The sequence below is a fragment of the Malus sylvestris genome, chromosome 8 (assembly GCF_916048215.2).
Source record: "Malus sylvestris chromosome 8, drMalSylv7.2, whole genome shotgun sequence".
In the NCBI taxonomy this organism is placed as follows: domain Eukaryota; kingdom Viridiplantae; phylum Streptophyta; class Magnoliopsida; order Rosales; family Rosaceae; genus Malus; species Malus sylvestris.
This window is the reverse complement of record NC_062267.1, coordinates 25,613,258-25,632,373: the sequence shown is the minus strand read 5'-3', so window position 1 is coordinate 25,632,373 and position 19,116 is coordinate 25,613,258. Positions and strand designations below refer to the sequence as shown.

At 39.9% G+C, this 19,116-nt stretch overlaps 2 protein-coding genes across 3 annotated transcripts; both read right to left on the bottom strand.

The window, feature by feature from the left end:
- Window positions 1-1,381: 1,381 nt before the first annotated feature.
- Window positions 1,382-2,378, bottom strand: LOC126631477 (heat shock 70 kDa protein BIP2-like). Its single transcript, XM_050301597.1, has 3 exons — window positions 1,996-2,378; window positions 1,545-1,597; window positions 1,382-1,448 (listed from the first exon to the last, which is right to left on the bottom strand). Exons 1-3 carry the CDS (start codon window positions 2,227-2,229, stop codon window positions 1,382-1,384), a joined length of 354 nt encoding a protein of 117 aa, XP_050157554.1. The 5' UTR covers window positions 2,230-2,378.
- LOC126632088 (heat shock 70 kDa protein BIP3-like) lies at window positions 2,265-4,770 on the bottom strand. 2 transcript variants are annotated; one of them, XM_050302314.1, is made up of 7 exons: window positions 4,633-4,770; window positions 4,137-4,407; window positions 3,803-4,014; window positions 2,973-3,584; window positions 2,748-2,886; window positions 2,569-2,636; window positions 2,265-2,407 (listed from the first exon to the last, which is right to left on the bottom strand). In XM_050302314.1, the coding sequence occupies exons 1-7, from the start codon at window positions 4,679-4,681 to the stop codon at window positions 2,385-2,387; spliced, it is 1,374 nt and encodes a 457-aa protein (XP_050158271.1). In that variant the 5' UTR covers window positions 4,682-4,770; the 3' UTR covers window positions 2,265-2,384. The 2 variants fall into 2 exon arrangements, with proteins under 2 accessions (XP_050158271.1, XP_050158272.1); XM_050302315.1 differs by having other exon boundaries at window positions 2,997-3,584.
- Between the last annotated feature and the right edge of the window lie 14,346 nt (window positions 4,771-19,116).

Sequence of the window (19,116 nt, the reverse complement as noted above, 5' to 3'; positions counted from 1 at the left end):
GGCACCTTGGCAGTTTACGCGGGTGCTCTAAGCAGGTTTAGTCGCCTTTCTTAATTTTCAAACGCCAAGGATTAGTCCGGGAGATAGCCAATCACCTGGTGCCTAGGTGAGGCTTAAGCGACGTTAAACGAGGATTTTTAGAACAATGTGCATGACCTGACTCCTTTAACATCATGTGTTTTTTATGTAATTTTTTGGCTCTCTGTCACTGATTTCTAGTTTCTTTGCCATTTATGGATTTATCTCCTTTTTGGTGGTGCGGCTTCGAACCATAACTTTCAGGCTCTTAAAAAATATATTTTTTCTTCTATAGTCTAAACTACTCAGTAGTATGAAAAATGAACATTCATGATTGAATTGAGGAAATACTATTTTTGCTTATATGTCAATTTAATAGATATAAAGCCGAACTACTGAATATCCAGACTATTGAAGACTTACCCCTTAAAAAACTTACGAGTCATTTGCGAGTTGCTTTTAATTTAGTATATACTTGGAATTGTAATATATATGAGTTAGGAGCCGGGGACATGTGCTTTTGACACACATTTTTGTGAGTGTTACTCTGTAATTTATTTCAACGATCCAAACATCTATCTTTTATGGCTTACCCAAAGATCATGTCTACCAAAAATTACATAAATCTGAAACCATATGGCCATTGGATTAATTTAGTGTTCTTTGTAGGACTGTATTTGTCCATTTTCTTCACTACAAAAGAATATCTTAATGATTTTGGATTTGTCTAATTGTTTGCAATGATGTACTAAAATATAGACTATTCGAATTGTTGAAATGCGTTACGAAGTGAACCCTACAAAATGGTTGAAAATATGTGCCAAAAGACACTACAAAAAATATGGCCACTATGCACAATAAATTATCTGTGTCCTTTGAGGCCAAAGAGCACCAACATATGTGCCCATAGACCAATAACAACAATGCAGCAACTATATTTCTATATATGCCCTCTATGGGCGTTACATTTGCTAAAAGTGCAAAATAGACTATTTGGTGCTCAAATAGGCAGGCACAAATGAACCACTATTTATGCCTCGTTTATGACAACTTGTCAGATAACCTTTTCCAGACAAGTTGGCACTCCATATTCTAATTGTGCCAACTTGAATTAAATATTAAAAAAATGGGTAAAGTATAAAAAACTACGTCAACTATTGGTGTCACAACACTTTCATACCTCATCTTTTAAAATTGACAATGTCATACCTCATCTTATGAATTTGTGCCAATGTTATACCTTCCGTTAGCTTTGCGTGAATTTCTCAGTTAAATGTTAACGTGGCTTGATCCGAGGCCCACAAAAATCATTTAATATTTTTTAAATATTAAAATAAAAAAAAGTGAAAAAAAAAACCAACAATCAATTTGTCCCCTTCCCCTGCTTCTCTCTCTTCTCCCCATCTTCTTCTTCTTCCCCCTTCCTGCAACTTCAACCCAGAAAAAAGAAGAGCAAAAAAAAATAAAAAATTCCAATTTGTCTTCCCCGCTCCCCACCCCCTCTTCTCCGCACCCACTCTCCACACCCAACCTCCCCACCTTCCCACCCACCCTCTGCACCCAACCTCGTACCCATTACCTGAAACCAAAAAAAAAAAACCCAGATCTCGTTGAGAACTTGGGCGCGGAGAAAATGGGGGGAATGGATGTGGAGGGAAAATGGTGGGTACGCCCGCGGGGGGGGGATGGACGAACTGGGTATCCTTCTTTTTTTTCTTGTTTTTTTTCCTTCTCTCTCTTTTTCTTCTTCGTCTACAGGTTGGGTGGGGGGGGGGGGACGGACCTTTTTGTTTTTTTTTCCTTCTCTTTCTTCTTCTTTTGCAGGTTGGGTAGGGGGGAAGTAGATAGAGGGCGCCTGGGGGGGGGGGGGGGTAAGGGACAAATTTTATTTTATTTTTTTTTTCTTTTCTTTTTTCCGGGTTGCAGTAGATAGGAAGAAGATAAAGGGAGATGAAGATGGGGGAGAAGAGAGAGGGCATAGGGAATAACCTTCTTTATAACGTGAAAGCACCCTCGAGCCACCTCCATCAGCTTCTTATCAAAATCACCCTTCTCTGCATTCATAATTTGGCTGTCATGCAGCAACCACTCAAGAGCTTCTATAAGTTTGTAGTCATAATTTATCATGTCATACAAGTCCATCTTATCGATCAGCTTGAAGGCGGACCTCATGCTGTATATGAAGTTTTGAAGCTTGAACCTGGCATACATTGTTTTTGACAACTCTTCGTCCAGTACAGCAAGTTCCCCAGGCTCCTTCTTCACTATCCCGATTGGGATAAGCGGATACCTCTTAGCAATTCCGACCTTGTTCTCCTCTGCTTTCACATGTTGGGTGACATTTGCATCAGCCAGCGTAGAGCTCTTTATACTTTCATGCACTCCCCAGCTACGTACAGATTCAAAGCAGCTTTAGTAAATATATAAAGCCTCCCTCCATTTTCACTCCTAGTACATGCATGCTAACTTAGACACCAAGTACTAGTTGAAACCAAGAGGCAAAATAATAAATAAATAAATAAATAACTAGTCTCGTTGGTTTCTAACTACCTTCGAAGAGGTGCAGGTCTAAATAGTTCATGGTAATCCTTTCTGATGCTTCTTTCACCTTCAAACACCTGGTAATATAATTTTCAAATATGCCCATGTATAAGTTAATCTTTTCCATTTTCCTTTTACAGAAGACATATACGTACTGCTTATAATGCATGCAACAAGTAAAGTTATACCTTGATGGATACGTGCTCAAGGTCCGAGACTCGTTAATTGGAGTAAAGATGGCACCCTTGCTAACCAATTTGGTCATCAAACCAACATTCATTTTGATAAGGAGACGAAAAGGATCAGTATTATCAAGGAAAAGTTGATCTGGAAGCAAAGTAGAAAAAAAAATTGTTAGGTATAATATCATCAAACCCTAATTAAACAAGCAAATACAAGTGAAACGACGATACCTTTAAATTTGGTTTCATCCCCACCTTCTCCTTCTCTGAGTCTGAAGAGGACTCCACCCTCAACTGCTGCACCAAAAGCAACAGCCTCAATAGGATTGATACCCTTTTTCTTCGGCTCTTTCCCGTTGAAGAAGTCCTTCAACAACTGTTGCACCTTAGGAATTCGACTAGTCCCCCCAACAAGCACAATCTCATGGATATCTGTTTTATTAATGCCAGCATCTTCTAAAGCCTTTTTAATTGGCTCAAGAGCCTTAATCTTCTCCTCGTTGTTGTTGTTATTGTTGTACTTCCTCTTGAATAATTTGATGAAAGAACCCATCATTCTGAGGACTCCGAAGCTGTCTTTACCTCTCACGTGGCTGTCTCCAGTACTTGTAGCTCCCTTGAGCTCGAACACACCATTATTGATGGTCAAGATGTTAACATCATCAATTTTACCACCACCAACTCCACCACCGAGATGATAAACCAATATGTTCTTCTGTTCTTTGTTGTCTAGGCCATAGGCGGCCGCTGCAGCCGTAGTCTCATCCAGTATCTTAACAACATTGAGCCCGGAAATGTTGCTTGCACTCATAGTAGCCTGCCTCTGCGCATCTGTGAAATAAGCTACAACAAGCACCAATATTACACCAACGAATTCAAGCTATATATCATATTCATCATCATCATCATATATGTTTTTCTTATTCCTGCATGTACCATCCAAGAAGTAATTTTCATTGAATGTATGCATTAATCCAATCATAACTTGGTCCGTGTGTCAAACGCAGAACACGAATGAGATGTTAATTAATTAGACCATTGCTTTAGTGCAATATATATACCTGGAACGGTGACGACAGCGTGTTTAATTTTCTTCCCCAGATATGCCTCAGCGTTTTCCTTCAACTTAGCCAATATCATAGCACTGATTTCTTCGGGACTAAACACCTTTGTTTTGTTTCTAACTTTGACCTGAATACAAGGCTTTCCATCCTTGTTCACAACCTCATACGGTAACAAGTTAATATCTCTCTGAACTTCCGGAGCATCATACCTAGCGTACGTACCAACACAACTAATAAATTAAACTCGGTTGATAACAGTGCACAGATTCAAATTTCTATATATGATGAATATGGATAGATAGATATTTAAAAGCAACATATATTTCCCTACTTCCTTCCAATAAGCCGCTTGACATGGAATATAGTGCGTTGTGCGTTGAGAGACGCTTGATCCTTTGCAGCCTCGCCAATTAAAGGGCCGGTATCGTCATCATAATCAGTGAATGCAACCCATGAGGGTGTTGCTGTATTGCCTTGTTCATTCGGTATGATCTCTACACGACCACTGTTGTTGTTGATGTACACTCCCACACAAGCATAGTCACTTCCAAGGTCGATTCCAATCACAACGTCATCGTCTCCTAATGCTAATATTGTTATCGCTATTCCAATTCCGATTCCAAACAAGAAGAAGAAGAACTCAGATGACATAATTGAATAAGAGAAACATCGTCCATCAATTAGTAACATATATAGATGCAATACTTATATGAATTTGGTAAAATATACAGTAAAGCTATGTATGTAACTTGATTTTGCATTGTTGATGGATGGATGGACGGATGGATGATGAACTTCCATGAACATGAAAGCAGTTATATATGTACCTGAAACAAAGAAAAGCAGCAGCGCTAAAGTTGACGGCACTGATTTCATCTTCTTCTTAATTGTTACAGTATCTGGCTTTTTGTTAACGTCTGCCGGCAGTGCTTTTCATCTTCCTTCTTCAAGTGGTTATTCGTCTGTCTAGTCTCTACTGAGTCCGACTGACTCCGAAATTTCATTTATGACGTCAAATCTCCTATGGCAATTCGACAGGTGTCCGGAAACCTATTACCAAAGATTCGGACGTGGAAATAAAATTTCAACCTACATTCCCTAAATTCAATAATAATTTAAATTACATGTTATTAATTTCTGAATTTATCCTCTTAGTTGTTTTTTTTTTTTTTGGCAAACAGTTTCTCATAACCGGGCAAAGATGCCAAACAGGAACACGAAAGCCAAACAAAGAGGCAAACAGACAAACTACACAACAGCAGAAAGGAGAATAAGAAGGTACAAGGAACCATGACGCCGCACCAAATGCTAAAGCGTCCCTTCTCAAACTAACAAAAACAACTACGAAGGGCAAGGAAGGCCATCATTACTTAAAACATGGACCAGGGAAGATGGGGGTCTAATGACCCAAACATGATCACATACTTCCTTACACTTGCGCGACGCCAAACAGTCCGCTACCGAATTGGCCAGTCTTGGAACCCAAGACCAGCGGCAAGCTTGAAAAGCCCTTCCCAATCTAAGGCACTTCCTGAGAACTGGAAAAGCATCCCAATTGCCCTTCTTAGCCGGATCCCACAAACAAGAGATAGCATCGTATGAGTCAGATTCAACACATATCGAATTCCAACCATTGCTTACCCCCAGATTACACCCATGCAAAATGGCCAAAGCTTCCGCCATAGTAGCACCAGTAGCCTTAATCTTCTGCCTAAAGGCAGCCAAAAAACAACCATGCTCATCCCTCGCCACAACCCCCGTGAAACCCACCCCCGACTTTGCCTCCCAGCTGGCATCCACGTTTATTTTGATAACACCATGATCCGGATGAGTCCACTTAACCCCATCTTCCAAACTCGAATGGTTTAGCAAAGAACGGGAGCTCTGCCTTAAGATTGTCCCCTGGTAATCCGAGACCGATCTGGAGACAGCAGCAACCACCCTGCTGGGATAGATAACCTGATTGTTGAACTGAAAATCACATCTAGATTTCCAAATATGCCAGCATGTAAAAGCAATATAGGAAATTCGATCAATCCTCACCTCCACTGACCCATTCTCTGCCGCACCCATTTGCACGAGCCAACTAGCCTAACTCGAAACTTGCTGCCGGTTAGGTCTCAGATTCAGCCTTCCTCCAAACCATACCACCTCCACCCATGGACAGAAAAGAAAGAGATGTTCTATGGACTCATCAAAGGAGTTACACAGAGGGCAGGTGGGAGAGGGGGAAGATCTTCGAATATATAAATTCTTCATTGTAGCTAAAGCCGCATGCAGGGTCTTCCACAAGAAAGTTCGAATTTTAGGAGGAACCTTCAACTTCCATACATTTTTCCATAAGGTAGAAGGAATGGAGACCAACCTGGTAGGTTGTTGGCAGCGAACTTGGGATCGATTGAGACTCCAATAGTAGCCTGATTTCACAGAATAAGACCCCCTCTTATCAAAGGGCCAAACCAATCTATCCTTAAGCATCGGATCACCGGTGTGCAAATCCAATATCGCCTCAACTTCAGAATCCGCCAAGAAAGGTTTTAAAAAATCCAAGTCCCATTCCCCGCTCACCGGACAGATAAGGGACTTCACCTTTAGATTTTTCGAAACTTGAACTGACCCCAACGGGGACGGTCTCCCTAAAGGGATGGGGGGGATCCATCTATCCACCCAAACCCTCGTGTCATTTCCGTCCATGATCTGCCAATGAGCACCTGCCCTAAGAATCTCTCTTCCAGCAAGAAGGCTAGCCCAAACCCAAGAAGCTCTCTCACCCTTCTTAGCATCAAGGAATGAGCAATTAGGAAAATAACGGGCCTTAAGAACAAGGGCCCATAATGTGTTAGGTTCATAGATCAATCTCCAACACTGTTTGGCCAACAGAGCATCATTGAAAATCGTAAAACTCCTTAGGCCGAGGCCCCCTTCCTCCTTAGACCGACCCAATCTCTCCCTGGAAACCCAATGGATCCGATTTTCACCAAGTTTTTGACCCCACCAGAATTTAGTTATCAATGCATCCATTTCATTGCAAAAAGAAACAGGAAATTTGAACAAATTCATAGGATAAGCTGGAATGGCTTGTGCCACCGCCTTAATCAGGATCTCCCGGCCGGCTTGTGAGAGAGTGGATTTTTTCCATCCCTGCAATTTATCCAGAAGCCTGCCTTTAACATAGGCCAACCCGGCTTTTTTAGATCTTCCCCATATAGCAGGAACCCCGAGATACATCCCCGGATCACCCACCCTCTCAAAACCAAGAATATTATATAGATGTCGAGAGACCTCCTCAGGGACATTGGAACCAAAACACACACTGGATTTAGACTTATTCACATGTTGTCCAGAAGCCGCACAAAAATTATCAATCAGCTGAATAAGATGCCTACAGTTCTCTTCCTCAGCCTTAATAAAGATCAGAGTATCATCAGCAAATAGAATATGGGAAATACTCGGACCTGCCGGGTTCATTTGCACCCCCCTTAACCACTTCCTCTCACAAGCCTGTTGGATAATAAGAGATAGAACTTCACTAACCAGAAGGAACAAGTAAGGGGATAGAGGATCGCCTTGCCGAAGCCCGCGAGACGGAGCAAATTTAGATCCCGGTTGACCATTTAGCAAGATGGAAAAGTTCACCGACGATATACATCCCAAAATCAACATTCGCCATCTTTCATCGAATCCCATCTTCTCCATGACAGCCATTAAAAAGTCCCACTCCACCTTATCATAGGCCTTTTGCATATCCAACTTTATTCCCAATTCGAATTGACTCCTAGCTTTTCTAGTCTTTAGGAAATGAAAAAGCTCATGAGCAATTCCAATATTGTCTTGAATTTGCCTCTCCGCCACAAAAGCATTTTGGGAAGGAGAAATCAAATCCGGAATAACCACTTTGAGACGATTTGCCAAAACCTTGGAAAGCACCTTATAAGAATAGTTGCAGAGGCTAATGGGATGAAATTGCTCCACAGATTCCGATTTAGGCACCTTCGGAATCAGCACCAAGTGTGTAGCGTTAATTCCCCCTGGGATGTCCGTTCCATTCATCATATCCCAAATTAATTCATTCACCTCTGCAGCAATGGTGTCCCAATTAGTTTGATAAAAGATTCCCGAAAAGCCGTCAGGGCCCGGAGCTTTTAAACTTCCCATCTGCATGGCAGCAACTCTGACCTCATCACTCGAGACCACTGCCATTAGAGACTCATTCATTTCATCTGAAATTTTTGGGACAACACAATCTAATAAATTGCCCCACTCCCTGTGACCAGAAGACGTGAAGAGATCTATGAAGTACTCATCAAACAATCGCCTAACCTGATGAGGGTTTTCAATCCAATTCCCATGTCTGTTTTTTAAAGCTAACACCGTATTTCTTCTTCTTCTATACAGAGTGGATTGATGAAAGAATTTGGTATTAGCATCCCCTTCCTTAAGCCATTGAACTCTAGATCTTTGCTGCCAAAAACACTCTTCTTGTCTCAACAAAAGATCAAGATTTCTAGATAGGGAATCAATTTCTTGAGCATTCATGCCCCAATTCTCTTGTAACCTGCCCAAATGATCCGTCATATCCTTTATATGCCGCCCTCTCTGTTTAAATTTTTCCTTACTCCAGCTTGTTAAGGAGGTACGGCAGTTAAGCAGCTTCTTATTCCATTTTGTTACCCGAGATCCGTCGCTGCTAATCTCCCACGCTCTCCTCACTACCTCTTTGCACTCAGCATCTTTTGCCCAGAAGGCCTCAAAGCGGAACAACTTTTTATGTCTAACCGATTTCCGTTCACACCGAAGAACCACAGGGCAATGATCAGATCCAAGAGTCAAGGCATTAGTAACAAAGGAGTTAGGCCAAGTAGATAACCAACAATCATTCACCAAAACCCTATCCAACCGGGCCTCAACAAGTTGCCCGTTTCGAGTCCCCCGCCAAGTGAACTTATGGCCATTGAAGCCTAAATCCATGATCTCCCCCTTACTCATAAATTCCTCCAGATACCTAGGCCAGTTGTACCTAACTTCAGCCCCACCCACTTTCTCATGATCCCATAAAAACTCATTGAAATCGCCTCCACATATCCACGGGGAACTCTCCGGATTAAAATTCTGAATCATTCCCCTCCAAAATACTTCCTTTTCAGCCCTGTAAGACGTACCGTAAATACCAGTAAACCGAAACACCACAGCCGATTCAACAATACAGCAGCGAGCATCAATGAGATGCTTAGAATATTCCATTACATCCACCTGAATCGAATCATCCCACCAGAGACTGAGACCTTCCGCTCTATCAATCGGTGCAACATTAAACCCGTTAGCATATTCCATTCTCCTTCTCACCCCTATTATTCTATGATCTTTCATTTTTGTTTCCGAGATAAAGATCATAGAGGGTCTATGATCCCTGATTTGCCCATGAAGGGCACGAACTACCGTGTCAGGCCCTAAGCCACGGCAGTTCCAAAATAGGTGTGTCATGGCGATGTTGTGGCTGTTGAAGGCCAGCCGCCACCGCCTTGGGAAGAAGCTCCCACATGATTCTGAACCAGATCTATTCCTTTGCCTTCCCCTTCGTTGTCATTAACCCCATTATTTCCTGCCGCTGCTCTTGATTTCTTTCGAGTTGATTGACCCACATCTCTGTTGATCACGTCCAACTCCCTCTTCTTGTTTTTTCCTGACCACTTATCACCCCTACTGATGGATATCGATTGACTCTGATCCGGTTGGGAATGAATTATCTTCAGGTCCGGGCCTTCCTCACTCTCAGTTACTTCTACTGCATTTTCTCCTTCAATGGTATCCTTTTCTCCGTTACCCGCAGCCCCTTGAGTCCTATTCGACACATTTCGACCCACTCGCATTGCTCCCGCATGCCTTCTTTCCCCCTGGTTGATGGGCAACTGTCTAGGAGTCTCACTAATATCCCTAACAAGAGCCGTTTTAGTCCACTCACCATATCCAGCCATCCCCCCTTTTACTGCTTCAAAATGACATTCAGTGTTCGGGTGTCCGATCCTACCACATCGATAGCAGAAGTCCTGTAACCTTTCGTACCTGAATTCAATCCAAGACTCCTTGTTGTTGTCCCTTGGAAGCCAACACCCTGTAGTTAGAGGATAATTTGTGTCCACCTCCACTTTCACTCTCAAAAAACCCCTGGATTTTGCTGGGTCCTCCACTATTTGAACCTTCCCAATCTTTGATGCCAACCGCATGATATTCGCTTCAGAGCTCTGAAAAGGAGGCACTCCCCTTATTTGAATCCAAAACGAAATTCTTTGCATGTCTATTTCCTCCAAGGCTAGCTCCGAGGGCCATCTTTTCACTACAAAGTTTTGCTTCATAACCGCCCATGGGACCTGATCAATTATTTTAGCAGCCGTACTTTCATCCTTGACTTTGATAACGAAGGTGTTTTCTTTGACCCACTTGATTTCTATTTCTCCCCACCTCTGCCATGAAGATCTGAGAATGTTGCGAATCCCCCATTTGTTAAGGGTTTTACTGACCAATGCCTTGCCCACCAATTTAATTCCTTGTTCCATAGTAGATATATCCAAGCTTTTCTCTAAGTGGACCACAAGATCATCCACCCCCTCTCCTGCCATTTGATATGGAACTGGTTGGTATGCCCAGAGAATAATTAATCCAGTAGAACACAGTAAAAAGTAAGCTTGTCTCCCCGTTTTCTTTCTTCTTTTTTCACAAACCCTCTCACTAACCTTCAAGCTGGTAGAGAATAACTGGATGTACCAAATGAACACAATCAGACCAACAGAGATTTGTATCACGAAATTGAAGCATACCTCTTTATTAATATCCCTGATGACAAGTCTTAGGTGGTTGGCTCGAGTTGTTGTTGAATAACGCCGAAGTTGCTTTTGGAAAATTGCTTCTTTGCCTGGATCTGGTGGAAGGAATTTATAACCGGACCCACTCCACTGTTGGATAGAGCTCTCACCTTTCTTCAAAGGGCCAGTGCATTCATGTCTGATTAGAAATTTCCCTCTGTTTCTCCTTCCTACCATACCTGTGACAAGACTTGCAGACCTAGATCTGACCTCGGAAGGGATAATCTGACAGGAAGGACGGAGAAATAACAGTTGGAAGGTGAAATTAAGGAAAGAAGGAGGGCAAAGAGGGCTGGGAGTAACTCCAATTCGAAACCGGTAGGTGAGAAATAAATTCCCGTAAGAAGAAAAAAGGGAAAGTCACTGCGGATGGATGGGAAAAACTTAGAATAAATAGGGGAAAAACTTTGCAGATTTGGAGAAAGGTACTGCGCATCTATTGGGAAAGTGGACCAAACCGGACGAAGGCTTAAAATCACTGGCAACCCTCACAAAGGAAGGACCCTCACGGAGGAGGGAAAGGCTCTCACGGAGGAGAGAAAGGCACTCCTCACGGTGTTTGACAAAAAAGAACATATGCAAGTTACTCCTCTTAGTTGTTTGATGCATCTTTTCCTTATTTAGTGGAATATTAGTTTTTTTTTTTTACCTAAACAAACAATTTTATCTACGGAGAGGGGATTTGGCTAGTTTAGGCTTAGCCTCATAATCGGCTAGCAATAATGTGATTTAAATTCGTCTTTAACAAAAATTGAACCTAAGAATTCTCCCACTTGCTAGTGAAGAGAAATACCATTAGAGAGTAGTACTAAGTGGCAGTAAGATATTCGTTATTTCTTTATTATCTTTTTTTCCAATTATGTTTTTTCGATCAAAATAAATCTTTTTTTGTCCTACAAACATTAAATATTATCTCTTTTTCCAAATAGTTTGTTTTATTGATTTTTTTTATCAAGTGGTTATCCAACTGTGATTTTCTTTCACATTATTTTGTCGAACTGTTTTTCTTTGTTGTTTTTTATTTATAATTGTAGACAAATTATTATTAGGTACAACATTATGTATATATTATTATTGTGTACACTTGAATTTGTAAAAAAAGTTGACTGGTACGGTTATTTGCAATTTTGGTACGTTTGATTTGGTACATATTATTGATATTTGTACATCATTTTCGATTTTGGTACGTTCGGTATCATATACATACGTTTATATTGTTTTCAGGCCTATTTTCTTTTAATGTATTGATATAAAAATTATATTGGTATGTTCGATTTTGATTTAAAAACATATGAATCCGGGCTTCAATTTTGAATTAATAACGATTGTGCCATTGGGGGTGTGGGGGTTGGGTGTTGTTCTTCACCCAAAACAGGCGGGTTGGGCTGCTGCATTTGGGCCTGGGGTCAGCTGTCATGCGTGTTGGCCCGGGTTTCCCCAAAAGGGTCAAAATGACTCTTTTGCAGCCTTCGGTCCAGATCCAACGACCACCATTTAGGGCGGTTCATCTCGATGTCGACGCGGACCAGGAAATCGTGCAGAGGAGAGGCAGATGGTGACGTCGAGGAGACCGTGCACAGGGAAAGGGTGAGGGTGGATGGGAAGGTTTGGACGTGGAAAGAGGCCTGTTGGTTGCAGAGAGAAATCGCAACATTTATATGCATGTATATATATTAATATTTATTTGCATGTATGTGTATTAATATTTATACATGCAAATAACTGGCCTCTATCCAACCGATATGAGTTGAGATTTTCTGCACCCATTTTTGCTTGTGGCCCCTCTCTGCTTTTGTTAATTGGTTAAGGATTTGGTTTATTTTTTATTATTTTAATTATTGTCAAGTTAACATTAATTATGTTTAGTTCAATTAACAAAGGCATAAAGGGGCCACAGGCAAAAATAGGTGCAGAAAATCTCAACTCATCAAATATCCATCCGAGTTTTAATATTTATACATACAAATATATTAGTATTTATTTCACAATCTCTATGAAATCGCAATATTTATTTGCATGTGTGTGTGGTGTGTGTATATATATATATTAATTTGTATAAATTCAATCTTTTTTTTTTCTATCATATATGAGAAAACTCAATTTGTGAATATTATTGAAAAACAGGAATGGCAGCTCTTGGGTTGGGCACATATGGCGCCTGTGAATTCTAGACTTATGTCTTTGACTTTCTTTTTTTACTTGTTTTTTTATTTATTTTTTTGGTTAAAGCAACAACAGTAGATTCCATATATATAAGAAAAAGAGTTATATCAAAGGCTGGCAAAAATGCCACCATAGTCAAGTATAGACGAAATTAAATTAAGGATAGAATCCGAGGCTCCTCAAATCAGGAGAAATTCATCGAAACCATATGGAGAGCATGGTGGGCATTGCGATGAGCAACGCCATTTCCTTGATGACTGGTATGGAAAACACAAGCACCAGCAAAATGGTACCAAACATGCTCTAGTTATCTCTAAAGGGGAAAGACTAATCAAAATGCTAGATTATAGGAAATTTGGTTCAAAATCATGTGCATTCTTTTGACATGATATTTTAAGAAATATGGGTAGTGGCAGGTCATGTAATTTTGGCACAAAAAATGATTAATTCAATACATGTGGCATGCAAGTGTGCCTTTACTACAGTGGTGGAAAAGTGTTGAGTCTTTACATGACGATGTGGATTCAAATCCCGTCGGTGACTAATCTAACATCTAATCTAACAAAATCTATCATTTGACAAACAAAAAAAAAAATACATGTGCCATCAAAATTATTAGAAGAAGTGTTTAACAAATCTCTAAAAGGCATAGATGTTTACCACAATGGATCCAGTAGTTACAAATCGGAATATGTAGACCCAATAAATTCCATTTTCTAGAATTTGTAGATCTTAAAACACTAATTGTTTTGTCATTTAGTACTACGGTCTAGTAATATTCATTTTCACTTATAAGCGAGAGGTCTTATGTCACACCTCAATCCCGACATGCGTTCAAGATTGACACGTGACGTCACCAAGTACCCGAATATCTAACATATCCAACCTCCAGGATATGGACAAAGCACAACTCAAGATTCGAATTGCGTAGTAATTTTTGGTTTACTCTATGGCTGCATCTAACCTCTTTGTTAGACTGCCTATGTACCCTTCGAATGGATCAAGCCATTCCTAGTTCACCATTTGTTAAACTCTGAACTTTTCGTAAAACACTTCCTAGCAGAAAACATAGAGTACCACACCACACTACACGTCAACCATAAGCCAAACTCATCTTGCAATTCACACACACATATACTTTCCAACACCATTCCACAATCACATCAATTAATAACTCATACAATACACCAAAATGCAAGGCTAGAACGACACAGTTTGGCTAAAACCTACATCTCTGAAGCTTTCTCAATTTACACCGAATCCAACGAATCAAAGGATGCGATTTGGGACCACTTAACGAAATCCAACCATATCGGGTTCTAGACCACTCAACGAAATCCATACCAGGATATGATTTCGTACCACTCAACGAAATCGTAGAGTAGAAGGGATTTCGGACCTCAACGGAATTCGAGTGGATACGATTCCGGACCCCTCAACGGAATCGCAGAGTACAATGGATATCGAACCACTCAACGAAATCCAAAACAGGATACGATTCTTGACCACTCAACGAAATCGCAAAGCATGAGGGATTCCGGACCACTCAACGAAATCCAGACATAGTAGGGAACCAGACCACTCAACGAAACCCCAGCAGAACCCAGTTCTAGACCACTCAACGAAACCGAGTGGAAGTCAAAGAAACATATCAACGGCTCAAATAACCAAGACATGAATCAAAGTACTCAAATTATAACAGCTCAACGAAACGAGAAATGAAACAATGAAATGAGATATGATACAAGCACAAGTACTAAATTTAGAATGGATCAATGACGAAAGAAAGGAAATGATAACGAAGCAACGAATCCCCATGACAATGGATTAACGGTCCACTGCTAGCGCTCACATTCAACAAACAAACCAACATGCATTTCAAATCACATTTCACAAATAGCTTCAATACACAAGTCAAATCACATTTAATAAACATAGATCAATGGCTAAATATAAAAAATCACATTTCAATAGAAATCACATTTATAAAATCAAATGATATCCACAAAGTATACTAAATACAAAATTAGGGTAATAACCATACCACATACATTAAAGTTACTCACTAACCAATGTAGGCCCACTAGACTTCACTTAGTTTCTAGTAGTACGAATTTTAGTATTTAAGAACGATTCGAAACATGTTGACCAAAAGTCAACTCTCAGTCAACGGTGAGGTCCACAACCCTACGTAATTCAATTCGGAATATCCACCTACGGATTTCTGATCCGTAATTTTCCAAGAGTCTCTTTTATCTTTTAGAACAATATCCTTAAATTTAGGAACGATCCAACGGTCGGATGTCCGCCAATTCCTAGAAATAGGTGGTAGTCAACAATTAGTTTTACAAACTTAAGAATTCAATTCATCAAGATTCGTACATCAGATTCTCGATCCATTAGTTTCTAATGTCCTAAAATATTACGTACTATAATGTACTAAAGTTTGGTGTCGATCCAATGGTCAGATCGTCGATTCATATAATGTTCAAGTGGCTTCCCATAATGAAACTAGGTTCAAACAATCAAATCACATCATACATATATCAAATATGAAATCAGGACATCTAATTTAACTTAAAAAGGTATCGTCGACTCACTGGCTACACACCACTGCAGGTGGCGGTTTCCGGCGAACGGAAACCCAATTTTTCGACAAACTCCAAAAATTACCAATTTCACATTAATGTAGAGCAAGTCAAGGGGAATAATTTTCATACCTAGGCCGAAGTCCAATTTAGTAGGGAAAAGGCTTGAAAACGCCTTAATCCTTCGGAAACCCTATAAATTGGTGTTCTCGATTCGATGCCAAAACAAACACCGACGATCCAACCAATGCATAGGCTTTGTTCCTGAGGTTGAAGGGAGTCTATTGGTGGTGGTGGTCGATGGAATTGGCTTTAGGAATGGCGGATCGCTGCCATGGGACCCTCGGCGCCACAGACGCTGTTCTTCGTAAAACTAGAGCCAAAACTCGTCGAGTTTGAGTGTAAATGCAGGAAGGATGGTCGTGGAGTGTTTTCCAAGTGGTTGTTTGACATGGTTTTCAGGAAAAACCGTCGAGGAGTCAAAGGAAACCAGGTCGGGTTAGCGGGTCAAAGAGGATCTGATGCTTATCTCCTATCTCTCTTCCCTCATTTCCTTCTTTTCTCTCATTTCTGATTGGCCAATTTCTCCCCTCATTTCTCTTCTCTTCTTTCCATCTCAGTTGTACACATGGCACCCAAATTGCTGCTCCAGCAAATCTAGAACCTTCTAGATAATGATCAAATGACCATTTCGCCCATGTCTTTGCTTGCTTGTATCTTATTCGTTATAGCTCTGTTTGGTGAAGGGTATTTGCCTGCACACTCGTGAGGTCAAAACTAAGGGCATCTTTGAAAAGTCCGTTCAGTTCATTAAGGGCATCTTTGTCCTTTTACTTATCGGAATATATGCCATAATTATAAACGCGTCAAAACTAAGAATATGAAATATGTAATTATAAATAGTGAAATCCAGGGACGAAATTTCACATCTTAGATTCGATTCTCGCCAAGGATGAATTTGAACTACATTATTACTGGCCCATTATGAGGCAAAGCCCACCCCATCCCCATTAGTGTAAATATCTTTTGTTTCAAAAAAAAAAAAAAAAAACAACAACAACAACAACTTAGAGTATATGGGCCGAGTATGTGCAAAATCAAGTACTAATATTAACTTAGCCAAAAATGTGAATTTCAAGTCCAAACCCATTGGCTAGCCTTGATTGTGTCCATCATCTTTATTTGCATCAAAAGTGCTTTGAATTAGTTAAATTGTGGATATGATTTTGGGAGTTTTAACAAAATACTTCCAGTACTATTCACTTTTAACGAAAATGACATTTTTAGTATAAAAAGTCACTTTTTATACTATTCTCTTACAACACCTTTTTGTACTTTTGATTAAAACTCAAAGGAGCCATTTGTTTGGCTTCACTAAACTTCCTTGGACTAGACTGGATTACACCTTAGCTTAGTCCCGTGTTTGTTTCACGCCAGGACTACGTTTAATGAGACTCACCTAGACTAAGTTGGACTAAAAGCTTCGTTGAAGGGTCTTAGCGAGGCCCCTCTAAATTGGCCAGACTGTGAAGCCAAATCTGCTTGTTTCACCCTTCCTTGCTTCGTTCCTCCCATCTCCTTCTATCTCATGTCCCACAACCCTTTTCAAACTCAAATCCTGCAAAATTCCAAAAAAAAAATGCAAAAAATTTGCAGCGGTTCCCTATTCAAAACCAGAACCAACTCCTAAAATTTGAACCCAGAAAATCCTAAAATTCGAACTTAGAAAACTTAGAAAACCCAGGAAATTCAAAAAAAAAAAAAATGCAGTGGGATGATCATGGTTGTTTCAATCACACATGCACCCAAAAAACCCAAACCAGATCCAACCCTTATCTTCCACCTTTGAGCTAATCACACATGTAGCCCACCTCCTTCAATCTCTTTCTTGCTCTATGTTTTGATTTTAAGATATGCAAGTGATTTTGTGAGAGGAAGTGAAGAGGCAAGAGGGAGAGGAAGGAGGGAGAGGTGAAGTGCAGAGGTAGGAGGCGAAGAAGATGAAGTGAAGAGGCAGAGGATTTGCAATAAAAAAAGGAGGGACAAAAATGGGAGAAAAGGGGAATGGGGAGGGAGAGGCGGAGAGAAAAAAGAATGAAGAGAAAAGGGAGATGGTTCTAGAAGAATAGGGAAAAAGATAAAGTAATAAAAAAAAATATTAATTGATATTAGCATTTGTCTACATACTTTATGTGTATGAACATATTTTTTTAGAAAATGAGAAGAAGAGAGGGAGAGAGAGAGAGAGAGAACATGGGGGGAGTGGGAGGTTTTTGTTTTTGATTTTTTTTTAAATATTAAAGATATTTTAACATTACCTGTAGGTGATGCTTCAATAAAAAATAGTAAAATTTGTAGTTGTGAAATTACATTATTGCCCATCATTTTTTTTTGTGTGATAGAAGACTAAGTTGTCTTTTCACCATCTTTTGGTTGACAAAGAAGGTTTAACAAAGAAAGTGAAGAAAGGTTGTGGCTGAACCATCTACGATGGGAGGTTTTGGGCATGTAGCTTTCCCCGTCCCCCCCTTCCTCGAGTGAGCTTATATAAAAAAAATGTAAAAAAGTAAATTCAAAGTTATCCCAGCTCGACTCGGATATCAAATAAAAGTGGAATTTTTTTTTTTAACCAACTACAGAAATCCATCCTTGAATGAAGACACCTGATCGGCCCGATTTTTCCAAATGCCCACTTAAAATTTATATTTTTCTATCTGACAGGACAAACAAATAGGAAGGGATGGTTATCCTACTTCTTAGTCAGACATTGCATCAAACACTTCACTAAGTTAGTCCAGCTTAGTTCTTGAAGCTGATCTAATCCGAAATAATTCAGTGCAACAAATGTATCCAAAGTTTTAAAACTATTTTCACCTTGATTTGGACCGCTACATTATAGCTTATAATCAATTAGATAGGAATTTGTAAATTGGGTTACAAACGCATGGTGTACATTCAAGACACTCCGCACAACCTGATCACCACCAATCACGTCTAATGTTCAAACTCCACAACCACCGATGATGTCCCACTCTCCAACTCAGTGGCCGTTAGCCATGGACTTGTCTTTCTCTATAGGCTAAACCACTCGTACAGGCATCACATGGAACTGATCCAAATCACAATTATGTTGAATGATTTGGTTTCGTTTTTATGGAAATCACTTGCCTGTATTAATTCTTGATACTTGACATTTTATTTTCTTCCTTTTTCAAAAAAATTATTATTATTAAGGGAATAATGTAGAGTTCGAAACTATTATAATAATTTAGAAAAATACGTGAGTTTCAAATCCGGATTACATGATTGGAAATCCAACATCTTACCCATTATAATATTATACCACATACATGTCTATTATGTTTGCATGTTTTTAACTTAAAATTTGTGTTTGTCGGTGGTTCGATCTGGACGTGGATTGGTGGCCCCCGTTTTATCGATAATCTTTACTTGAAAACAAGGTATCAAGGTCTACCAAAAGATTGGTTCTTTGAAATTGTAACCTACAAAAAAATATGGAGTTTAACACCGAACGAGCAGCATCACTATTGCGCGACTCCATGTGACTGCCGAATTCGGTTTTCCACAGTTGGTATTTTTCTTTGCCAAACTGGTAACTTTCATTAATTAAAAAATTTAATACAAGATATAGAATGTTTAAACACAATTCACATACAAGCATAGTTTAAAAGTAAATATAATA

Coding starts and splice junctions, on each gene's coding strand:
- LOC126632088 (XM_050302314.1), bottom strand. CDS start 4,681: ATGAAATCAGTGCCGTCAACTTTAGCGCTGCTGCTTTTCTTTGTTTCA. Junction 4,408..4,632: donor GCTGCTTTTCTTTGTTTCAG/GTACATATATAA, acceptor GAATTGGAATAG/CGATAACAATATTAGCATTA. Junction 3,585..3,802: donor CGCTGTCGTCACCGTTCCAG/GTATATATATTG, acceptor TGCTTGTTGTAG/CTTATTTCACAGATGCGCAG.
- LOC126631477 (XM_050301597.1), bottom strand. CDS start 2,229: ATGTATGCCAGGTTCAAGCTTCAAAACTTCATATACAGCATGAGGTCC. Junction 1,598..1,995: donor TAAAGAAGGTTATTCCCTAT/GCCCTCTCTCTT, acceptor TTTTGGTTTCAG/GTAATGGGTACGAGGTTGGG. Junction 1,449..1,544: donor TGGGAAGGTGGGGAGGTTGG/GTGTGGAGAGTG, acceptor TCTGGGTTGAAG/TTGCAGGAAGGGGGAAGAAG.